Genomic DNA, 23,015 nt, shown 5'->3' on the forward strand with positions numbered 1-23,015 from the left:
GCTGTTTCTTGCGATGCCTGCGAGCGATGGCAACACATAGGCTGTGATTCTGGTAAGTAAACTTATAATATAATTATTTGTTGTGTCTTACATTTTTTAGGTCAGGCAGCTTTTGTTTCCCCATAAATAATGAATCTAAATTGTTGGATACTTGCATATTATCGGGTAATCAACCAATGTCCGTTAATCCGGTGACACATAACAGATGTGTTTTACGACCTGATAACGATCATAAAACCTTTCAGATAAATGTCAGAAGTCACTGGACCGTTATCTTTGCGTTATTTGGGTGATGTATACCGCTTTAAACTATTGCTCATCGTAAGGTCCGGTGACGACATGAAGCAGCTTCCGTTACTGTTTGCGGTGATGGCCAGAAAAACCAGTGAAGACTACACACAGGTAATTGTATTACCCTTACAGTTCGTACCCTTACGGATATTTACATATGCTTAAATATACAGTATTAACAAACATTCGCTCACAGCCTGTGAATGTTTTCACACTCATGCAAACTTGAAAGTTGAGCGACTAATAAAATCAATAAAATCATGAATAAAAAAATAAAAATGATTTAACACACGCGTCATTTTTCCAATTATTTTCCAGGTTTTCAAAGGCGTCATGGACATCCTCCATAACGAAACTCGAGTGAAAGAATTCATGGTCGATTTTGAAGCCGGGATGTGGCAGGGCCTCCGGGAAGTTTTCGTCGACCCAACAATTAAATTATGTGCCTTTCACTGGAACCAGGCCGTATGTTTATACGATCGTTGTTATACTATCGATCTTTATCTGGTTATAGGATAAAATGCGGTTAAGACCGTATACGCGCATTTCAGTGAACACAGATCAATAAGCAACAATCTCGTATAAACCAGATTTAAATGGTATACGCACGATAAAAACGTTATCTGGTTGCAGATTTATAGGTGCTCGTTTGTTCCCCAACGCTATAACATGCGTACAAAACTTGCGAAGATTGTATTGAAGCATGTAAATAGAAGTTACACAATCTGCACTAGTAATAAATCTGTATTCAGAACTCAATCTGTTGTGCACATCTGCATCTAACGCTTACATGTAAATAGAAGTTGCACAACCTGCACTATAAATCGGTATACAGAACTCAATCTGTTTTGCACGTCTGCACAATTCTTGACGCAGACGAATACGGTTTCATCATCATCTGCACTAAAAATCTGCATAACAATTTTTAATACAGCCGCAGAATATACATCTCCCACTGTTCATCACGTGTACACAATCTGCACAAAAATCTGTTTTCTGAATTCAATATGTTGTGCACGTCTGCATATAACACTAACCTCTACAACATGGCAGACGACGCCGTAAGGAGTGTTTTGCATTCAATTGGTTTACATTCACTGTATCAAAATTTTATGAGTAAAAAAATAGATTCTATTGAGATTTGTAAATCGTTAGAAGATAACCAGTTAACAAATTTAGGTCTGGTGACCATTGGTGAAAGAATTAAGTTTAAAAATGCAGTGCAGCATTGCCAATGGCAATCCATGCCCATCATGCCCATGGCTGAGAGCGATACGGCCGCATCTGGATCTAGGATCTCGACAGGTACACTTTTCTAATATATTTTATTAAATGTTTATTTGGTTATTCAGTACAGTGTCATTGTTTTTCCTGTCTGTCGTTAGCAAATCCACATGCCAATGCAAACCAATGAACAAGTCACAAGGCCATTTGAAGTCAAGTTAACAGCAAAATATAAATGTTTTTCCTTTGAAACTTTGATTTATTTTGTTAAACTGGACTATTTTAATCAAAATTATGGTTGTGCCATCTTAGATTTATATAGTTCAAATAATGATTAATTTACGATCGTTTTCCTATTGCAAATTGTTTTTCAAATTTTATTTCAGTTCTTCCTGTTTAATCTTTGCTAACACATGCAATTATCATTAGTTACATGTAAAGACCACCATTACCCCTTTAAAGTGTGCGAATTATGTCAGAATATCACTTTGTAGATCTTTAAAATAGATATTGTTAACAAAATACACATTGTTTTTGTTTCTTACTCTTAAATATAAATTACTTCGGATGAAAAGATACTTATGTGCAGGTTCTAATCTTTTGCTAAAATCAGTGTTTTCATTATTATTTGGAACAACAGATTTTTGTAATAAAGCAACAGATTAAGCCGGGGGTCTAGGGGTCCTCCTCATTTGTCCTCTGCTCCATTACAATGGCAAAACGAAGTAATAATGTAAGAAGCTTTCAATCCTTACTTAATTTAAAACTAGATCTATATGGGGAAAAAACGCAACAAAGTAATAACTACAAAACAACAACTTCAAGCAAGGGTGATTGTGGAAAAATATAAAAAGTTGAATACAATTCGAAAGTTCAATTCTGATAATGCGGAAAACTTACCCCCTTTTCAGCGATCAGACCATAACAACAAACGGCACTAAGAAAAGTCACAACAATCGTGAACGAAGCCGATCTAAAACAGCGCAAAAAAGATAACGAGAACCAAAACAAATATAACAGATAGTTATTGAACAATAACTAACAATATAAACAGGAAGAAAAATCAACTGTGTCATTTTCTTTCTAACTAGATTTCTCTTTAAATCCGAAATCTCAAAGGTTTATTTTTCGTTTCTTTCCACGCAGACTCCATGCTGAATTTACATTGATTTCTGTTACAACGCTTCTGATTGGCTCTTTCGTTTTAGACCGACGAATCGTCAACGATGTTTTAATCAAAAACGGCGCGGTGTTAAATATTTCTGTTACAACGCTTCTGATTGGCTCTTTTGTTTTAGACCAACGAATCGTCAACGATGTTTCATAAAAACAATGCGGTGTGACACCACTTAATTTAATTCACTATCGGATAAAAAACAACCGATTTTTCGAGATTTTCAACCGATGATATGGATCGCCAATCGGTTAATAATGACAACACTGTAAAATCAGTTAACAGCGTTTTTTTTCCCCAATTGGGAATTTTTGCGTCGTTAAATCTTCAAATTGGGAAAAAAACAAGTCGCAAAATCAATAAATTGGGAAAAAAATCGAGTTGCAAAATTGATGAATTGGGAATCGTTAAAATGCATTTTATCTATCATTAGGGGGTACATGTATATTCTGCATCACAAAGCATTTTAAGCTCTAGGTTTTAACAGAAAAACTACTATTGATGATATTTTGACAATCATAACATGTCATGTGAAAATTGTTGTCGCGAAATGCGAGTAATTTACCAGACATCATGGTGGGGCTGATACTTGACTCCCTGACCTGTAGACTCCCTAGAGCATGGCGATGGGACTGATAAACTTGGGTTAATGGCTTTATTAATTAGTTCAAATGGGGTTAGATGTTTACATTTCCAAGCTCTCTCTTAATTGTAATCAGAGAACATGTCAATTCTGTATCTCTTTGATTTATGACAGACACCAGATACTTTAGAAATTCTCGGTTTTTAGGGATTTTAGAGTTAGTTGCAATAAGACCAGCAAGAAGTAAACATCAGTTGCAATAAGACCAGCAAGAAGTAAATATCAGTTGCAATAAGACCAGCAAGAAGTAAACATCAGTTGCATTTAGACCAGCAATAAGGAAAGAACTTAATATTAAGTGTTAAAGTAAAAATAGCTTATTTTGGAATATTATGAAACTTGTGGTTAAATAGAAAATAAAATATGATCAAGAATATTATCAAAGTGTTGTGTTGTAAATGAACTCAATGTGGTGATTTAATTGTATATAGTCCAAACATTTATAATAATAGAACACTTGGAAATCCTCACCACAATTGTGTAATTGCCACTTCAGTAGGAATGTGCCTGTCAATAGATTTTTTTTTAATGATTATCACTGGGGTTGCATAAAATATGATATTAATAATTGTGTTTAAGCCCTTAAAAGTCTCACAAGCCCTGGAAAGTAATTTTTGTGTTAACATTTTCAGTGATATCAATTAATAACAATTTAAAATAATAATAAGGAATTATCAAATTATATGTTTAATTCTAAACAGGTGATAATCAGATCAAAGTCAAACTAATCTCTCCTCACAGTGACACAGGCACAAAGTTACATTTAACTAAAAGCAATCGCTCAAACTCTATTAACAGCTGGTAATTGTTTCTTTCTTTAATCGTTTCCGGTAGTATTTGGCGTTAATTGACTCATTATGATGTCCAATTAAGATTTTTTTTTGATGAAATTGCTGATAAAAATTAGTGTTGATAAAGTTTATTTATGTAAGGAAGACTGATTTATGTAACGATGAAATTCTTTCACGGGAAAAAGATATTTTCAGCGAACATAAAAGGCACTGGCCATTGGGAAAGGCACTGAGGATCGTTGGGAACGGTAGATATGGAGATTGGGAAAAGTCCGGTGCTAAAATTGGGAAGCCTCCGGTAGGCTTTGGGAAAGGTACCGTTCCCCGGTACTAGTTAAAGAAGGAAAAAAAATGCTGGTTAACAAAAAGGACTACACAATTGAAATCTTTCTGAAATGTAAAATATTAATAAACACACATGGCAAAATAAAAAAATTCATCTTAAATCGACAGGATATTCTTGGCATATTAATTTCATCCAAATGCAATCCCATACCTGCCATATGTCCCGGATCGGAAATCTGGCAAATGTGTTGCACACAGTCCTTGTTTGAGTGTATACATGTACAGTGAATGTAAATCAAATCAGCACTGAACTACCTAATAGACAAAAAGCATAACCAGGGACGTATAGGCATAACCAATAAGGCGCATTTTGCTTGTTTTACAAAATTTTATCTGTAAAAGTATCGTTTACGGTAAAGATCACCTTATTTTACAACTACGCGCTACATAATTTTCATACAAAAGTAAAGATCTACTACAAAGTTTTTATGTGGCAGTTGATACGCCCACGTGTTTCCTGCAGATCATGTGACCATGTACACAAAAGCAACTTCACAACCTTTTTCTAACACCAACAACATGTGGCTTGTATCTAGTAATGAAAGTAGTAATGCTTAATTTGACGTTAATAGATCTAGTGTATTTCCGATAGGCGTTTGGACTTATTGTTTGTGTATTGATCTCATGGATGTTAATTTTTGTTTATTACAGGTAAGTTACATGTGAAATTTACCTAATTACATAGCTTGGATATCGCGAAAAAAATGCGTACCAAAAGTGCATATATCGTACATGTATGTCTATATATATCGCTATATGTATACATGTCCCGGTAATTTGAAGTCAAAGTCCCAGATTTGGTCTGAAAATTTATGGCAGGAATGCCAATCCTATGTATAGATAAACAAGTTATTTATAAACGACCAATGACGTAACACTATGCAGCTTTCAATAAACACAGTGCAATATGGCTACAATCGGAATCCAAACAGTGTTAGTGTTTTCATATCTGGAATAGCATAACTTGTAAGTTTTGACTAATGCAATAGTTGTAATTCGGAACTCGGTCCAGTCTGGGTTTTTAGCTCCACTGGCCAGAGGCCAGCGGGGCTTATGTCATGGTCCTGTGTCCGTCGTGCGTGCGTCAGTGCGTGCGTGCGTTAACTTTTCCTTAAAACATCTTCTCCTAAAGTACTGGTCCAATTCTGATGAAATTTCTCAGGAATGTTCCTGGGGTGAACCTCTTTCAAATTTGTTCAAATTATGCCCCTGGGGTCAAATTTGACCCTTCCCCGGGGGTCACAAAAATGAAAATTTGCTTATAGAAGGCCTATTTTGTGAAAACTTAAAAAATCTTTTCGTCCATAACCATTGGGCCTAGGGCTATCAAATTTGGTATGTAGAGACATCTAATAGTCCTCTACAAAAATTTCTTCAAATTATGCCCCTGGGGTCAAATTTGACCCTGCCCGGGGGTCACAAAATTAAACATATTCAAATTATGCCCCTGGGGTCAAATTTGACCCTGCCCGGGGGTCACAAAATTGAACATATGCAATTGCTTATATAAGGCCTATTTTGTGAAAACTTTCAAAACTTTCTCGTCCATAACCATTGGGCCTAGGGCTATCAAATTTGGTATGTAGAGACATCTAATAGTCCTCTACCTAATTTCTTCAAATTATGCCCCTTGGGTCAAATTTGACCCTGCCCGGGGGGTCACAAAATTGAACATATGCTTATATAAGGCCAATTTTGTGAAAACTTTCAAAAACTTTATTGTCCATAACCATTGGGCCTAGGGCTATCAAATTTGGTATGTAGAGACATCTAATAGTCCTCTACCAAATTTCTTCAAATTATGCTACTGGGGTCAAATTTGACCCTGCCCCGGGGGTCACAAAATTGAACATATGCTTATATAAGGCCTATTTTGTGAAAACTTTCAAAATTTCTCGTCCATAACCATTGGGCCTAGGTCTATCAAATTTGGTATGTAGAGACATCTAATAGTCCTCTACCAAATTTCTTCAAATTATGCCCCTGGGGTCAAATTTGACCCTGCCCCGGGGGTCACAAAATTGAACATATGCTTATATAAGGCCTATTTTGTGAAAACTTTCAAAATCATTGGTCCATAACCATTGGGCCTAGGGCTATCAAATTTGGTATGTAGAGACATCTAATAGTCCTCTACCAAATTTCTTCAAATTATGCCCCTGGGGTCAAATTTGACCCTGCCCCGGGGGTCACAAAATTGAACATATGCTTATATAAGGCCTATTGTGTGAAAACTTTCAAAATCTTATCGTCCATAACCATTTAGCCTAGGGCTATCAAATTTGGTATGTAGAGACATCTAATAGTCCTCTACCAAATTTCTTCAAATTATGCCCCTGGGGTCAAATTTGACCCGGCCCCGGGGGTCACAAAATTGAACATATGCTTATATAAGGCCTATTTTGTGAAAACTTTCAAAATCTTCCAGTCCATAACCATTGGGCCTAGGGCTATTAAATTTGGTATGTAGAGACATCTAATAATCCTCTACCAAATTTCTTCAAATTATGCCCCTGGGGTCAAATTTGACCCTGCCCCGGGGGTCACAAAATTGAACATATGCTTATATAAGGCCTATTTTGTGAAAACTTTCAAAATTTTCGTCAATAACCATTGGGCCTAGGGCTAATAAATTTGGTATGTAGAGACATCTTATAGTCCTCTACCAAATTTCTTCAAATTATGCCCCTGGGGTCAAATTTGACCCTGCCCCGGGGGTCACAAAATTGAACATATGCTTATATAGGGTCTATTTTGTGAAAACTTTACAAATTCCTGTCCATAACCATTGGGCATAGGGCTACCAAATTTGGTATGTAGTGACATCTTATAGTCCTCTACCAAGTTTTTTCAAATTATGTCCCTGGGGTCAAGTTTGACCCTGCCCCGAGGGTCACAAAATTGAACATATGCTTATATAAGGCCTATTTTGTGAAAACTTTAAAAATCTTTCTGTCCATAACTGTATGGCATAGGGCTACCAAATTTGGTATGTAGTGACATGTAATAGTTCTCTTCTTAGTTTGTTCAAACTATGCCCCTGGGGTCAAATTTGAAACTGCCCCGGGGGTCACAAAATTGAATATAAGCTTATAAAGGTCTTATTTTTTGAAAACTTTAAAATCTACTTGTCCATAAACATTGGGCCTAGGGCTACCAAATTTGGTATGTAGTGACACCTTATAGTCCTCTACCAAGTTTGTTCAAATTATGCCCCTGGGGTCAAATTGACCCTGTCCCGAGGGTCACAAAATTGAACATATGCTTATATAAGGCCTATTGTGGGAAAACTTTAAAAATCTTTTTGTCCATAACCGTATGGCATAGGGCTACCAAATTTGGTATGTAGTGACATGTAATAGTTCTCTTCTTAGTTTGTTCAAATTATGCCCCTGGGGTCAAATTTGAAACATATTAACAGGTTTGGGGACGTAATTATGTCATTGCATTATTATACAATTGTGTGTAGGCCTGGGCATACAGTTTTAATGGAAGTTTGTCAACGGAAATACAAAGACATTTACTTTATCGTATATATATTAAACTATTCACATGTATTGGTAATAATAAAGACAAGTACCAAACAACAAAAACATAAATATCCTCAGTCCATTCGTAGTACTAGAACTAATATATTGATTCATATAACAGGCTTTTTCCGCTCCATTTTGGGAATACGCCACACTGGAATTTTGGGAATTTCACGTCGTGAAAACCCCCATTTTGGGAACTAAATTATTCGCAAAATTGGCTCAATTGGGAAAAATGATCGCATGTAAATAGTGTTTCTTATATTTCAAAGAAGCCGTTAACTGGTAAATAACGACTATTTTGATAACTTATTATTAAAATTTTACAAAGTATTATGGACGTGTGAGATAAGTGCAGGTTTTTTAATCTGAATTTGGGGAAAAGGCCTGGCCTTTTTTGAGGTGAAAAAAATCGTGTGAAGCGCCGGATTTTGAGGAAAATAAGGAAAGTCTTAAATAATTAACATATTTTACAGTTTTTAAAACAAATTCAAGGAAACAGATAATTAAATTATGCAACACTTTCTATTTTCTACACCGGATCAGGTAAACTTATATATTTTAAGTTAAAAAAAAAAAAAAAAAAAATTTTTTTTTTTTTTTTTTTTTTTGGAATTGGGAATTTTTTTTTCGATTGGGAAAAAAACAACCAGATTTGCATTGGGAATGGGGCCGAATTTCGGACCCGTGGCATAGGGCGGAAAAAGCCTGTATAAGTTGGTTATTTATATGTCAATGTATATAGCCCTATTGCGATGTTTTTCCTTAAATGTCATCTAAAAAAATAGAAGAAAATTATTTGCTCAAGACCATGCGCGCGCTCAGAAATCGGAAAAAAACAACAGTGCGCGAGTTCCGAATGAAATCTTTTATTAAGAAATCTCGTCCATGAGGATTCCGGGTTGTTATATGAATTTGCAGACTTTAAAGACGAGTTTGAAAAAAAAATCACCTGCGGTCCAAAACTAGGTCACTAGGACTGGTCAAATCTTAGAAAAGCTTTTTGACACCCTAGAAGTGACATTTTTTACCTAATCTTTATGAAACTTGGTAAGAATGTGATTCTCATTGAAGTTTCAAATGAGTTTGAAAATGGGTCATCCAGGGTTAAAAACTAGGTTACTAGGTCAAATCTTAGGAAAGATTGTTTTTACCCTAGAGGCAACATGTTTGACCCAATCTTAATAAAATTTGTTCAGAACATACATGTGCCATATTGAAATAATATGGCACATGTTAATATTGACAAAAATATTATAATATTGACAAAAATATGTTGACTCAATCCTCAGGTGAACAATAAAGGGCCATCATGGCCGTCTTGTTATAAGATATTTTTTTTTACATATTATTTTGGCTTTTATTATATAATTTGGAAAATTGCCTACAAATTAGGAAAACATATTGAGTCATATTTTGCATTGGGAATCAGTAAGATATTCTGACCCACAGAATCTCTAGAAAAAGGCCTGTAGAGCTTCTCTGCACAACTGCTCATTTGTGTGTGTTTTTCATTTGGCTAACACAATGAATATCTCAGTGCTGCAGCGCACATTGTCATATGTTGTAGTGCTCTAGATATTTGAAATTAATATATTGTGTGAACAGCAAAATAATATTCATCTCTGTTTCAGAATGCAGTTAATAATGTGTAAGAAAGATAACCTTGGCTTTTTTTTTTCAGACGCTACATTAAGAGAAAGGAACTCTTTATTTATGCCAAGTAGGTGCAGGCAGCCTAGTACCAGTACTTCTATAGGCAAAAGAAAACGTCCACGAACTTGGACTGCTAATTTTATGTGCCTTTCAAACAATCATCAAAATAAGGTACCTAACAGTGCTGAAAAAGAATGCTTATACAAGGCAGGTTTGGGTTTGAAAAAAGTAACTTTTGAAGGAGATGCAAAAGAACAAAGTGTTCACGACACTCTTATTAAAGCGTTTACAAAACTTGAACAGTGTGGGGGCTTTGAGCTATTACATTGTAACAGTTCGTGCAGAGAATTGAAAAAACTTAATTGTAAATGGGATGTTAAAACATTGAAAAGTGTTGTAGGACCTCAAGGTAAATTTTATATTAGACCCATTCAAAAGTGTTTGACGGTTGAGGTAGTAACAGAAGATGAAGAAACAGAGTTAATGACAAAGTGTGACATATGCAAACAGGACGTTTCTTTAGGTCAGATACGTAACCATGTTGAGTCCTGTATAGCCACAAATCTGGACCATACAGGAACGTACCTGTATACTTCACAGGGAAATTCAGATGAAGAACTTCCTGAAAGTGCTTCAGAGATAATTCATCAACAGGTACGTGCACTTTGTTTACGGTATTTATAAGTGAATACACTTGCATGTATTTGCTCGCCTTATAAAAATGTTATAATCAAAACCAGACTGTACACAGATTTAATTATTAAAATACTTATTGAACTTGGTCAGAGAAATTTTGTTCTATAAAACAAAATAGCCACCAGGGGCTTCGTCAGTTCTCTTTATATTTTAATGGAGACAGTCAGTTGGAAGTCATTGCTCCCTGTCTGTGGGCAGTTTTTGTTTTAAGGAGTGTTGCGGCAGTTTTTGTTTTAAGGGGTGTTGCGGCAGTTTTTCTCCCAATCATATTTTAGATTGTTTAAAATCACTGTTATGCAGATTATCTGCGTTTGTCAGTTTTCTGTGCACAGTGTGTCAAGTTTTAAATAAATACAATATGTTAATTTAATTGTTACACGTTTTTAAAGGTACATGTATATTTAAAATCAATGGTTCAAATTATGACAAGAAAAAATAAAAAATAAAAAAAATAACCATTTTTATGTCCAACTAATGCATAAATAATTATGTTATTTTGGATTAGTAGCAATGTTTTGTTGTTATGCCCCCACCATGAAATGGCTGCAGGCATATAGTGTTTACCCTGTCCGTGTGTTTGTGTGTGTGAATGTGCAAAAAATTGCAATGGTTTCGTGTCGTGTCAATAACTTGCACTAACACCAATAAATAAAGTTGCACAAATTATGTTTCCCCCCCATATTGGTGGGGGGGGGGGGGGGGGAACTTTTTTTTTTGTGCTGTCCAGAGATCTGTCTGGATGGATGTTCCTGGAACCTTGTTAGCACTTCTCATAAACTTGCAACACTTACTAACTATCATAAGGGGACTGTGCAGGCAAAGTTATGTAACTCTAACTGGCATTTTGACAGAATTATGGCCACTTCATACTTAAAAAATTGGAAATTTTGTTAAGTTTTGTGTTTTGATCCACTTTACTCCTAAAGTATCATAGCTATTGCTTTCAGACTTGCAACACTAATTACCATAAGGGGACTGTACAGGACAAGTTGCATAACTCTGGTTGGCATTTTGACAGAATTATGGCTCTTTTTGACTTAGTAACTTTGAATATTTGGTTAAATTTTGTGTTAAGATCCACTTTACTTCTAAAGTATCAAGGCTTTTGCTTTCAAACTTCAAATACATTCAAAATCTGTACATATTTGGTGCTTTTAGGGAAAACAGGGCTTAATGCATGTCAAATAAGATTAGCCTGTGCACACTGATTTGCCTGTGCAATGCGCACAAGCCAATCAAGGACGACACCCTCTGATTTTATGTTGATTTTCGTTTAAAGATTTAGAGTCTGTGGTACTGGGATGACAATGAATGCATATGCATTAAGCCCTGTTTTTCCAAAATGAAGCTTAAATTATCTTTCTTATTAATTACTAGTATTTGAAGAAAAAAAACACATCTCAACCTGTGCTTTAAGACAAACTCTTTATAAATTTGAATGGGTTGTGTTCATTTCAAACTTGACATATAAAAAGCTATAACATAATTTTGAAAACTGAGTTGCGTCTAAGATTATGCAATAGCCAACAATATCAGTGCCTTCAGCGCTTTGATTTTAGGTGTATCTACTTTCTAGCTTGTTTTTGTTGTGAACACAGTTTGCCATCATTTCCTAGCTGAAACCTGAGATGAGTATATCTGGCATTTGTTAGAAAAATATTTTGTCCTGAACATAACCTGAATCTGAGATAACAGAGACAATTTTATGGAAACTTTATAGGGAACATTTATTTTAGTGAATAACTTTTGTCGTACATGTTGTTTAATATTTTGATTTAATGAACTTCAATTCACTATTTAATTAAAAAGAAGTTCTATATTAATTAAATTGAATTTTGTTCATATGGAATGTTCTATTTTCAATAACCATTTAAAACTCTGAGGTTTAAAGGGGCCTTTTCACAGATTTTGGCATGTTTTGAAGTTTGTCATTAAATGCTTTGTATCGATAAATGTAAACATTGGATATAAAGCTGCTTTTAGGCAAAGCAGGCCTGGGCCTACATTTTTTTTAAACATTAAAATGTTGGCCCTGAGGTGGGTGAGGGGTTAGAAATCTGCATTTCATGTTGACATTATCCTAAGACAATCAATTCTGACACATTCCGAATGATGTAAATGACCGCGGAAATTAAATCACAGAGAAACGGATGTTTCGATCAATGAAATCATCAACACATTTGCCTCAGTTAAGTGTAGAAATATTGATTTCTTGTAATTGATGCACTTGTTAGAATAATTAGTGTAATAGATGAACTATAAGTTAGTTTAACACTCAACACGTTACGGTGCCGTTATAGACATGCAGCCAGTATTATTGGAAAGAATTTTCATGGTTTGACTTGTGAATAAGTGTGGTGTAACACTTTTAAATGTTTCTCTGTTCCATATTGTTTTAAAATTTAGTTCTCTGGTATGAAGATAATACAGTAAAATTTAGTTCACTAACATCGAGATAAACAGTAAAATATCAAAGAAAAACAGGCAAAAGTCTTATATTTTCGGCAAATATCTTATTATTTGTCTAGATAAGCTTCAAATCTCACCACAGGCGTTATAGGATTTAAAAATTGTCCAGGGGAGGACATCCGGACCCCCCGTTTTTATGTATTATATCCGGGCCTACAGCTAAAAAATGCTAGCTACGCCCCTGTTCTGGATACAATGCCAGATGTATTTTATACTTTATATAAGCAATCCTTGTTAAGTTTCACAAAATATAACGACAACAACAGAACTCTCCAAATTTGTTTTGCGTTGCAACGCTTGATAATTTTCGGGTTTTTAAATAGTCAACAGATGCATATAATGGCTATTTTAGAGCATGGTACATGTTCAGTATTACTGTTTCCGCACAAATATCATAACTAAAACGAAAATTTGCGAATCTGAAACAACTTTTTTCAATTTTGTAAATTACCCAAACGTGAAAAGGCCCCTTTAAAAGACACAGTCCCATTATGATTTTATGAAGAGAGATGTAATATATAATGTGTTACGACAGGTTATGTTAATTTCTTTCTTTCATATACCTTTTCACTTATGTAACAATACAGTAGTTGATGTATCACGCACGAATCATAATTAAAAAAGAAAAAAGAAAAGGGGATGTCATGTATTGTAATGTAAGGGGCACATCTCGTATTGTCCTGTTAAAGCATGCAGTCATGAGTTATTATCCCCTCCATAGGCGGAGGGATATTGTTTTGGTGTTGTCTGTCCTTCTTTCTGTCCGTCCGTCCGTCCGGAGCCATATCTTTGAAGTGCTTTGGCGGATTTCATTGAAACTTTGTATGAGTATATATATATGGATAAGAGGATGACGCACGCCAAATGGCAGTGTACACCATCTGTTAATAACGGAGTTATGGCCCTTTGTATCGTGAAAAAATGCTTTTTAATATAAGCTTAGAGCTTTATCTCCATTAACACATGAGCCAGAGCCATGAAACTTGCCATAGATGTTCTCAATCATCTGGGTGTGCTTCACATTCAACACCCATAATCCTAGGGGCTAAGGTCAAGGTCACACATTGAGGTCAAAGGTTGTTCTCCATCCGTCCAGAACACTTTTGTGTCCAGAAGCATATTTGCCGGGGATATCAATTCAACGAATTTGCTTGTTTGTATTGAGGTTTTATCTGTCTCTGCCAAGGGGCGGGGCATTTTTCCTTATACGGCTATATATGGCTATAGTAAAATCTTGTTAACACTCTAGAGGCCACATTTATTGTCCAATCTTAATGAAACTTGGTCAGAAGATTCATCCCAGTAATATCTTGGACGAGTTCGAAAATGATGCCGGTTGGTTGAAAAACATGGCCGCCAGGGGGCGGGGCATTTTTCCTTATATGGCTATAGTAAAACCTTGTTAACACTCTAGAGGCCACATTTATTGTCCAATCTTGATGAAATATGGTCAGGTAATTTGTCTTAATGATATCTTGGGTGAGTTCGAAAATGGTTACGTTTGCTTGAATAACATGGCCGCCAAGGGGCGGGGCATTTTTCCTTATATGGCTATATAAGGCTATAGTAAAATCCTGTTAACACTCTAGAGGCCACATTTATAGTCCGATCTTCATGAAACTCGGTCAGAAGATTCATCCCAATAATATCTTGGACGAGTTTAAAAATGATGCCGGTTGGTTGAAAAACATGGCCACCACAGGGGCTGGGCTATTTTCCTTATATGGCTATAGTAAAACCTTGTTAACACTCTAGAGGTCACATTTATTTTCCGATCATCATGAAACTTGGTCAGAATATTTGTCCCAATGATATCTTGGATGAGTTCGAAAATCGAAAATGGTTTTGGTTGCTTAAAAAACATGGCCACCAGGGGCGGGGCATTTTTCCTTATATGGGTATATATGGCTATAGTAAAACCTTGTTAACACTTTAGAGGCCACATTTATTGTCCAATCTTCATGAAATTTGGTCAGAAGATGTGTCTCAATAAATCTTGGATGAGTTCGAAAATAATTATGTTTGCTTGAAAAAAATAGCTTCCAAGGGGCGGGGCATTTTTCCTTATATGGCTATAGTAAAATCTTGTAAACACTCTAGAGGCCACATTACTGTCCGATCTTCATGAAACTTGGTCAGAAGATTCATCCCGATAATATCTTGGATTAGTTCAAAAATGATGCCGGTTGGTTGAAAAACATGGCTGCCAGGGGGCGGGGCATTTTTCCTTATATGGCTATAGTAAAACCTTGTTAACACTCTAGAGGCCACATTTATTTTCTGATCTTTGTGAAACTTGGTCAGAAGATTTGTCCCAAAAATATCTTGTTATCTCAGGTGAGCGACTTTGGGCCTTTCAGGCCCTCTTTTCTTATTTTTGGAAGATAATGTAATAAATGCCCAGACCCCCACACTATACACCCCTCACCACAGTTGTTTCAATTTCAGGGGTTTTCCATGGAATTCCATGATTTACCAGAGATTGCCAGCATAACTTCCATGGTGACCCTGGACAATGTACTCCCGGGCAGTGAGGACCAGCATAATGGAGATTATTTAAGTACAATTGTTAAAAAGTGTACTACATTTTGTAAATCCAATGATGTGTCTGATCCTATTCATGTGCTAAAGATCTTTCAAAAAGAGATTGTCACTGGGAGACCATTAGAACTAACAGAAGAGACATCATCTACGGGCATTTATGGTGAAACCAATTTCATTTTGGTAGACAGAGGCGATCTACTGAAAACAGCAATTGAGGAAATAAGGGCAATAAGCGACATGAGGAAATGCCTTGAAGTTCAGTTCTATGGAGAGGTAAATACATATAAAGTGTAGAAAAAAATCCACATACCCAAATGACCATACGATTTTCCAATTCCAAGTCTACTTCACTGAAAATAATTCCCTGTTTGTGATTATTGTGTTTCACTATATTACATTTTTCATAAATATGATTTTTCAAACTTTGAAAAATATAGAAAGAATGTTGCAAAGAGGTTTGGAAATTTTGGGGCATTGAATTTCCTTGTTTTAGTGTCAGCGGGTTCTTGCCTAGCCATGCTATGGGAATAACGTAATCTTTTACACCCCAGCAAACGAAGTTTGCAAGGGAGTATGTAGTTGTCATTTTGTTGGTTGGTCGGCTGTGGGTTTGTTCATCTCTCTCTGACTGCTCCAACAGGTGGATCAAACTACTCATAAATTGTGTAAGTAATTGACTTGAAACTGGACATGTGTCATAAGGAAAAACTGTATATGTGCAAGACCCAATTTTAACATGCGGTGATTCACCATTTTGGTAAAAAAAAATGCGAACATTAGTGTCTGTAACAAATCTAGTGGGTTGTACCTGTCATTTAGTTTTGCAGTGTGCTGCTGATTTTGGAGGTCCAAGAAAGGAATTCTTCTCTCTTGTCCTGCATTGCATTAAGGAAGAATACTTCGAGCCAGTGAGAGAGTGGTCAGATGACTATGAAGCTGTTGGCAGAATATTGGGTAAACTTATTAAATTAAGCTTATTTGACTGGGACAAAGTGCCATATAGTGGCCTGTACTTAGTGTTCCAAAGGCAAAGTCCAAGTCATTCAGGCTTTGAAAAATACATTATCCCAGTTGTACATACAGGGTTCTTGAACTCTGATATATGAGGCAAAAATTCAGCCCCATAAGCACAGTGAAAATGTATATAATGACGTTCTCCCATTTCAGAAACAAATTTCCCCCATAGTGATTTAAAATAATTGCCAAAGTGGTGCTGTTTTGCTTTTATTTGTAAATCCTTGTTCAAAAACAGGCCACTGCAGTAAAATGTAACTTTAATGAGCATCTCAAATTGTTTATTCTGAAAATTTATGATAGTATATCACATTTCAGCAAGGTAATTTATTCTCAGTTTTAAAGGGACCGTCAACCACGAATGACGAAAAAAGAAAAGTTCTAAAATAACGTATTTTTGTACAATTTATATTAGTTTATTTTGATTAAAATACCAGGACTGGTATATAACATAGAACTTAGAACTCTATTTTAGAACTTTTCTTTTTTCATCATTCGTAGTTGATGGTCCCTTTAAGGTGTTTACAGCTTGTTATTTTTAGATATCATAAAACCTTCTAACTTTTAACTTTAATAATATTTTATTGCATTTTTATGCCCTTGCCATGAAATTGCCCTGGGACCAAGAGGAAATTCAGGTTAAGTGAGGATTCCCGTTTAGAGGGGAAATCAACTATTTTGCTTTCAGTTGGTCATTTACATAGTCTAATGTGAAAAACTTTTCTTGGGTGAGGAGTTGATTTCCCAATGAGACATGTACAAAAATATATAAATATTTTGAGGTACATTTAACATTCCAGCTCTGAGCACTATTCAAAACGGAAGATTACCTAGAATTATGTCAGCAGAGCTAGTGGAGAAAGTATTCAATCAAGTGCTGCCTGTAGACAAGTACATCCAGGACCTAAGAAAAGGTCTTGACAGTCTTGGTCTTGTTCAGGTAAATAATATTGAATGTTGCAAATAGAAGTTCTGATTAGAGCAGTTAAACCAATGTACAGCGGATGAACCAACATTTATTACGGTATACAAAACATGCTTATTAGTCCCCTGCCTGTTTCCAGAGGGGACTATAGTGTCTGTCGATGTCAGTCTGTCTGTCCGTGTGTCTATCCGAGGTGGTTTCCGGATGATAACTTCACTTAGGGCTGATGGATTTGTTTGAAAGTTGGTCTGTAGGTAGCTTAGGGGAAGATCTGGTGTGGGATTGCATATGGGGTCAAAGGGTCAAATATCTAGGTCACTGTTACTAAAAATAGAAATTTGGTTTCAATTAACATACATTAAATTCACATTCTTCAACTATCGTGCATGCTGTAACTGTAAATGCACAAATAACATTGTAAATCTAGCAGATGCTGCCGTATAAACACAGCTAACCTTCAAGTAATGCAGGTAGGTGATGGTAGGGGACATGTATTGCGTGCAATACTAACTGTAAGCTTGTTTAAAGTTAATTGTATGGCCCTTAAAATAAGTATAGGTGGGTTGTTGTTTTTTTCTCCATTTTTATAAGCCCAATGTGTGGTTTTGCAGACTACCACTTAAATGTCTTAACCAAACCCATATACATGACAATACCATTTATTTTATAACCGAAATAATATATCTTCATTCATGACTTTGTTATGAACAAAACGAGTGCTTCAACATAATGGAATTGTGCATTTGACCAGCGAAGAAGGATGATATATGTATTATTACAAAACATGTAAAACAATTAAGTTCCCATTCAATTATTATATCCCCATAAACAAAGTTTAGGGGGGTATATAGGAGTGCACTTGTCTGTCAGTTGGGCCGTTTCATGGTTTCCACTCAATAACTTGAGTTTGGTTTGACCTGTTGATGAAACTAGGATAGTGCCTTGTATCAAGACTTTGCTCGGGATTGATTTTGGGGTCCATCACAGGGCTTTTTTTCACCACTTTGGGAACATGACTTATACCCTTGAAATTAGTAATTTAAGCATCTTTTGACCACAAATTGGGAAAATATTAGTAGTATTAAAAAATTATGAAAATGTTGGTAACTTATCATAAAATAGAACGACATGAGCTGAAACCAATCACTAAAATGGTGATTTCAACCTACCAGTCCTTTTCTGCACTGAAAAATTTCATTATTTTTGAATTTTTAAAACTGAGGCTATCCATTGGGATTTTTTTACTCGATTTGGGATATGTTTTGCCATTGGAAATATGACCAAATAACGGCTATAAAATCAGCTGGAAAAAAGCCCTGCATCAGATTAAGGTCAAGGTCACCGTGGCTAACAATAGAAAAATGGTTTCCGATCAAAAATTTCTATTTCATATTAGATACCGTAATGAAACATGATTTAAAGGATGCTAATGACGAGACCTTGCCTCAGACTGCTTTTGGGGTCAAGGTCACTGTGACTTAAGTAAAGAGAGTTGATCCGTATCATGGTTTCCGCTCAATAACTTGAGTTTGGTTTGACCTGTTAACATGAAACTTGGTAGGATAAGCTTTTCTTTTTTTGTGAAGACAACATGCGGAATATTCTGTGTCAGTGTGGCATATGGGGGTATTCGTCTGGTCTGTGACAAAGCTCTAGTTGTACATTATTATCATGATGTACCAGTATAACTTTTTTTACCAATAGCATACAAAAGCATTTGGCCAATGTCCAGCATTTAAATATTGCAAATCATATCCATCAGTTGAGTTGCCTTCTTTCTTGTTTTACAAAATCTTTAACACAATAGAGGGCAAAGTTTTGAACCCATGTGACTAATATGACCAGAATATATAACTCTTGACATTATCAGATTCTGGGTCTACAAATTGAATGTAGTTAATTTCATGTATCTTAATATAACAAAGTCAAATCCATTCTTATGAGCACATTAATTTTATATTTTAAAACAATCACTCTATCGTGAGCGATTAAGGGATATTATGGCTATCTTGTTTTTGGAATGTGTATATCCATTAAAATCCTGTATAGTTGCAATAGAAATTGCAGTTTGAGTTTAAGTTTTTGAACAGCAAGATTTTGTTGAACCTTCGTTTTCAGCTTGTTCAAGAACTGCCAGCTGTTATTCACCTGTTCACACCTCAACAGTCGAATCCTTTAACGGTGAAGATGTTGACACACCTATTGAACCCACAGTTTAGTGCTGAAGGGTCAAACAGAAGACAGAGAGAGAATTCCACATACACGTTGTTCATCAAATACATGCGTGAAGCTGCAAGTAAGTTCCATTCAGTGTTTATACATTCAATTGTGGTATGCATCCTTTTTGTATACACTAAAGTCTTAAATTGTGTCTAAATAGCTCCACTTTTCAAAGGAAAAGATTGTCAAACGCTATTCAGAGCTCCAGATAAGGGCCGTACAGCCGTAAAAACGCCTTTTTTCATGAAGATTTACGCATTAATTTTTATAAACTGGACGTACAATTACGACTTTAATATCCATTTACGCATTTACGAACAAAATCTGGCCGTACCGATTCGTCTGCGTCAGCGCGGCGTGATTTGTTGGTCTCTAACCTAACGGCTTTTTTCGTTAATTTAAATTACCGAAAAGTTGTAGACTGGGTTCATATATTATTGTCTATTCTGTTGCGTGATTTCCTGTAACTTGTAAATCCGTCAAAAACAATATGTCTGCGCGCAATGGAATGCCGGCTTAACCGAAAGCGGTTCAGAACAACACTTTGTTGTCAAATAATGACTACATACGGTGTCGTCTAACCATCCTGACATTAAATCTGTAAACCCAGAAAAAGACATTGTCGCCCCGATATTAAACGATTTGATTGCATCGATGGCTTAAAACGTTAGAAAACACGATGGGAAACGGATGAGACAGTGAAATAAGTGTTCATTTACTTAGCTTACTAGTTGGCTTGTGTTTTCTTGTCAAGAAAAATGAAGAAATAGTATTAGTCATGAGTTTTAATGTGAAGTTGGGTTTGCATCATAATTCAGAATTGAAAACCTAATACAGTAACTGTTTAAGAACTACATATATTAATTATAATTGCTGCAAATGTTTCTGTAAAGTCAGTTATGCACCCTTCAATATCCAAGAACACGGGTAGTACTTTCTGTCAGTGGCAGTACCGTTACTAATTTCACAAATCCTTATCTGGAGCTCTGGCTATTGTCAATTGATCCTCTTGTCTGTGTTTGGTAATGTTTATATTTATCCCCCAATTGCACAGTAGCAGTCAAAAGATATTTTGTTCATCTTCACAAAGGCAGGGTCATGTATATTACCATAGTTAAAGAGTTCAAATGTTCATAATGGTTATGTTTAATTTGAAAAAGGTCCATCTTTTAGAAACCAAGTAGTCTTGTCCAACGCATATTTTAGTACAAACTATGCTTGTCTTAAATGATATTGTCATCACCAGAGAGCATAATTTGGTACTTAGTATTTCAATCGCTATATTGCAGTTAAACACTCCAATTGCAAGCGAAATGACTACTTGTGTAATATATATTACACAGATCTTCTAACGATTATTTTGTTATTTTACTCTTGTTTGTGCATTTTATTTATAGTCTCAGTTGTGTACCACTATAAGCCTCCATATATACCCTCCTGTTAATTGTTCAGCAAGGTGTGTTTATTTGCTGGCAATACTTAAACTGCATTTTAAACTGGTGTGTGATGTTATTTGGCAGCCATATTATTTTCTGTGTAAACTATTCACTGGTTGACTTCCGGATTCATCAACCTTGAACCTCCCCCAGTCTATACTGGGGGACATATTGTTTTTGCCCTGTCTGTTGGTGCAACAGTATATTTATGCATTATATGTCATACCTTTTAAACGAAAATTTTGCCCAAAACATTATAGAATAATTTCTGTAAAGCAAGCATTCAAATACTGTTAAAGCATGTTGGATGTTTTAAGTAAGTTAGCTTATTCCATTAAATTTTCAAGGTAAGTATTATTATGAAAATTTAAAATTTCATAAATCATTCCTAAAAAGTTATTTCACATCAAAATCCCCCCCCCCCCCCCCCACACACACATGATTGTAACAGTTGATATATCCTTAATATTGCCACTTGCAGAGTGGTAAGTGTGTATAAACAGTTTAACATTTACCAAATTATTTTAGTATTATGTATATCTTCAGGTGGCAGACGAGGTGCTGTAAATCTTGGGAGCATATTAAGGTTTGCCACTGGTACAGAGGAGGAACCTGCCTTGGGCTTTGCTCTTCAGCCTTCCATTCAATTTATGGAAAGTGCTAATTTCCTGCCCACTGCAAATACCTGCATAAACAGAATGAATTTATCATTGCCAGATGAAAGTAATCCACTACCACTGCAAGAGGAACTGTTCAATTTGTTTGATCTAGCATTTTGTAACACATTCTTTGGTTTAGAATAAAAAATGACATTCACATATAATTATACCCCCATTACCATTGGTAATAGAGGCTATATAGGAGTCACTCTGTCGGTCAGTCGGGCTGTCACAAAATTTCATCCAATCTTCACCAAACTTGGTCACAAGTTGTATCTAGATGATGTCTAGGTCAAGTTTGAATATGGGTCATGCCAGGTCAAAAACTAGGTCACGGGTCACTTACTGCGTTTTAAACCGAAAGTTTGTCCGGACCATAACCATGTCATTTATCATTAGATTTCAAAATCACTTGGTACATTTGTTCACCATCATAGGACGGTGTGTCATGCAATAGAAGGACGTCGATGTCTCCAAGGTCAAGGTTACACTTTGAATTCAAAGGTCAAGTCGGTCGGTCTGTCTGTCCCAAAAATTTCATCTGATCTTCACCAAACTTGGTCAGAAGTTGTATCTAGATGTTGTCAAGGTCAAGTTTGAATATGGGTCATGCCGGGTCAAAAACTAGGTCACAGGTCACTAACTGCGTTTTAAACTGAAAGTTTGTCTGGACCATAAGTTCATAACCATATCATTTATCATTAGATTTTAAAATGACTTGGTACATTTGTTCACCATAAGTGGACAGTGTGTCATGCAAAAGAATTAAGTCGATATCTCCGATGTCAAGGTCACTCTTGGAGTTCAAAATTCAAAAAAGGCCATAAATGAGCTTGTCCATGCCATAACTATGTCATTCATTGTAAGATTTGAAAATGACTCCCTACATTAATTTTGTTCACAGTCATTGGACGGCATGTCATGCAAAAGAATTCAAGAGTTCAAAGGTCAAAATGGCCATAAAAGACAATGGCATAATCATTCTTCCAAATCGCCATAAATTAGCTTCTCTTGTTTTGTGAAGACAGCGTGCAAAATATTCAATGTCACTGCAGCATTTTGGGGTATATGTCACGTCTGTGACAAAGCTCTAGTTGTGTATATGTATGTAGTAAAAAATGTTTTGAATGTAGTATGTGAGTTATATTGGTGTAATCAACATTTACTTTGTGAACCCTCAAGAGGCCAACCTTTTTTTGCAATCTTGAAACTTGGTCAGCACATTTGTCCCCATAACATTATTACCTCTCCTGAGCACTATAGCCCCTATGTAGAGCTTATGTGATAGTCCTTTGTTTTTTGTGCATATAGTCCTTTTTTTTGTGCATCGTCAATATATGCCATGTGAACGCTCGAGTCTACATTTTTGTCCGATCTAAATGAAACTTGGTCAGATAA

The 23,015-nt window shown here is 35.7% G+C and overlaps 1 protein-coding gene across 3 annotated transcripts; it reads left to right on the forward strand.

Moving 5' to 3' along the window:
- The first annotated feature begins 1,336 nt into the window (after positions 1–1,336).
- On the forward strand, positions 1,337–22,136 carry LOC127841620 (uncharacterized). 3 transcript variants are annotated; one of them, XM_052370581.1, is made up of 5 exons: positions 1,337–1,596; positions 9,683–10,308; positions 15,268–15,636; positions 16,183–16,317; positions 19,421–20,317. In XM_052370581.1, exons 1-4 carry the CDS (start codon positions 1,338–1,340, stop codon positions 16,273–16,275), a joined length of 1,347 nt encoding a protein of 448 aa, XP_052226541.1. In that variant the 5' UTR covers position 1,337; the 3' UTR covers positions 16,276–16,317; positions 19,421–20,317. The 3 variants fall into 3 exon arrangements, with proteins under 3 accessions (XP_052226541.1, XP_052226540.1, XP_052226542.1); XM_052370580.1 differs by having other exon boundaries at positions 16,191–16,317; positions 19,421–20,315; XM_052370582.1 differs by lacking the exons at positions 1,337–1,596; positions 9,683–10,308 and adding exons at positions 17,178–17,317; positions 21,505–22,136 and having other exon boundaries at positions 14,852–15,636; positions 16,191–16,317; positions 19,421–19,598.
- Positions 22,137–23,015: the final 879 nt, after the last annotated feature.

Source organism: Dreissena polymorpha, chromosome 8 (assembly GCF_020536995.1).
Source record: "Dreissena polymorpha isolate Duluth1 chromosome 8, UMN_Dpol_1.0, whole genome shotgun sequence".
Lineage (NCBI taxonomy): Eukaryota > Metazoa > Mollusca > Bivalvia > Myida > Dreissenidae > Dreissena > Dreissena polymorpha.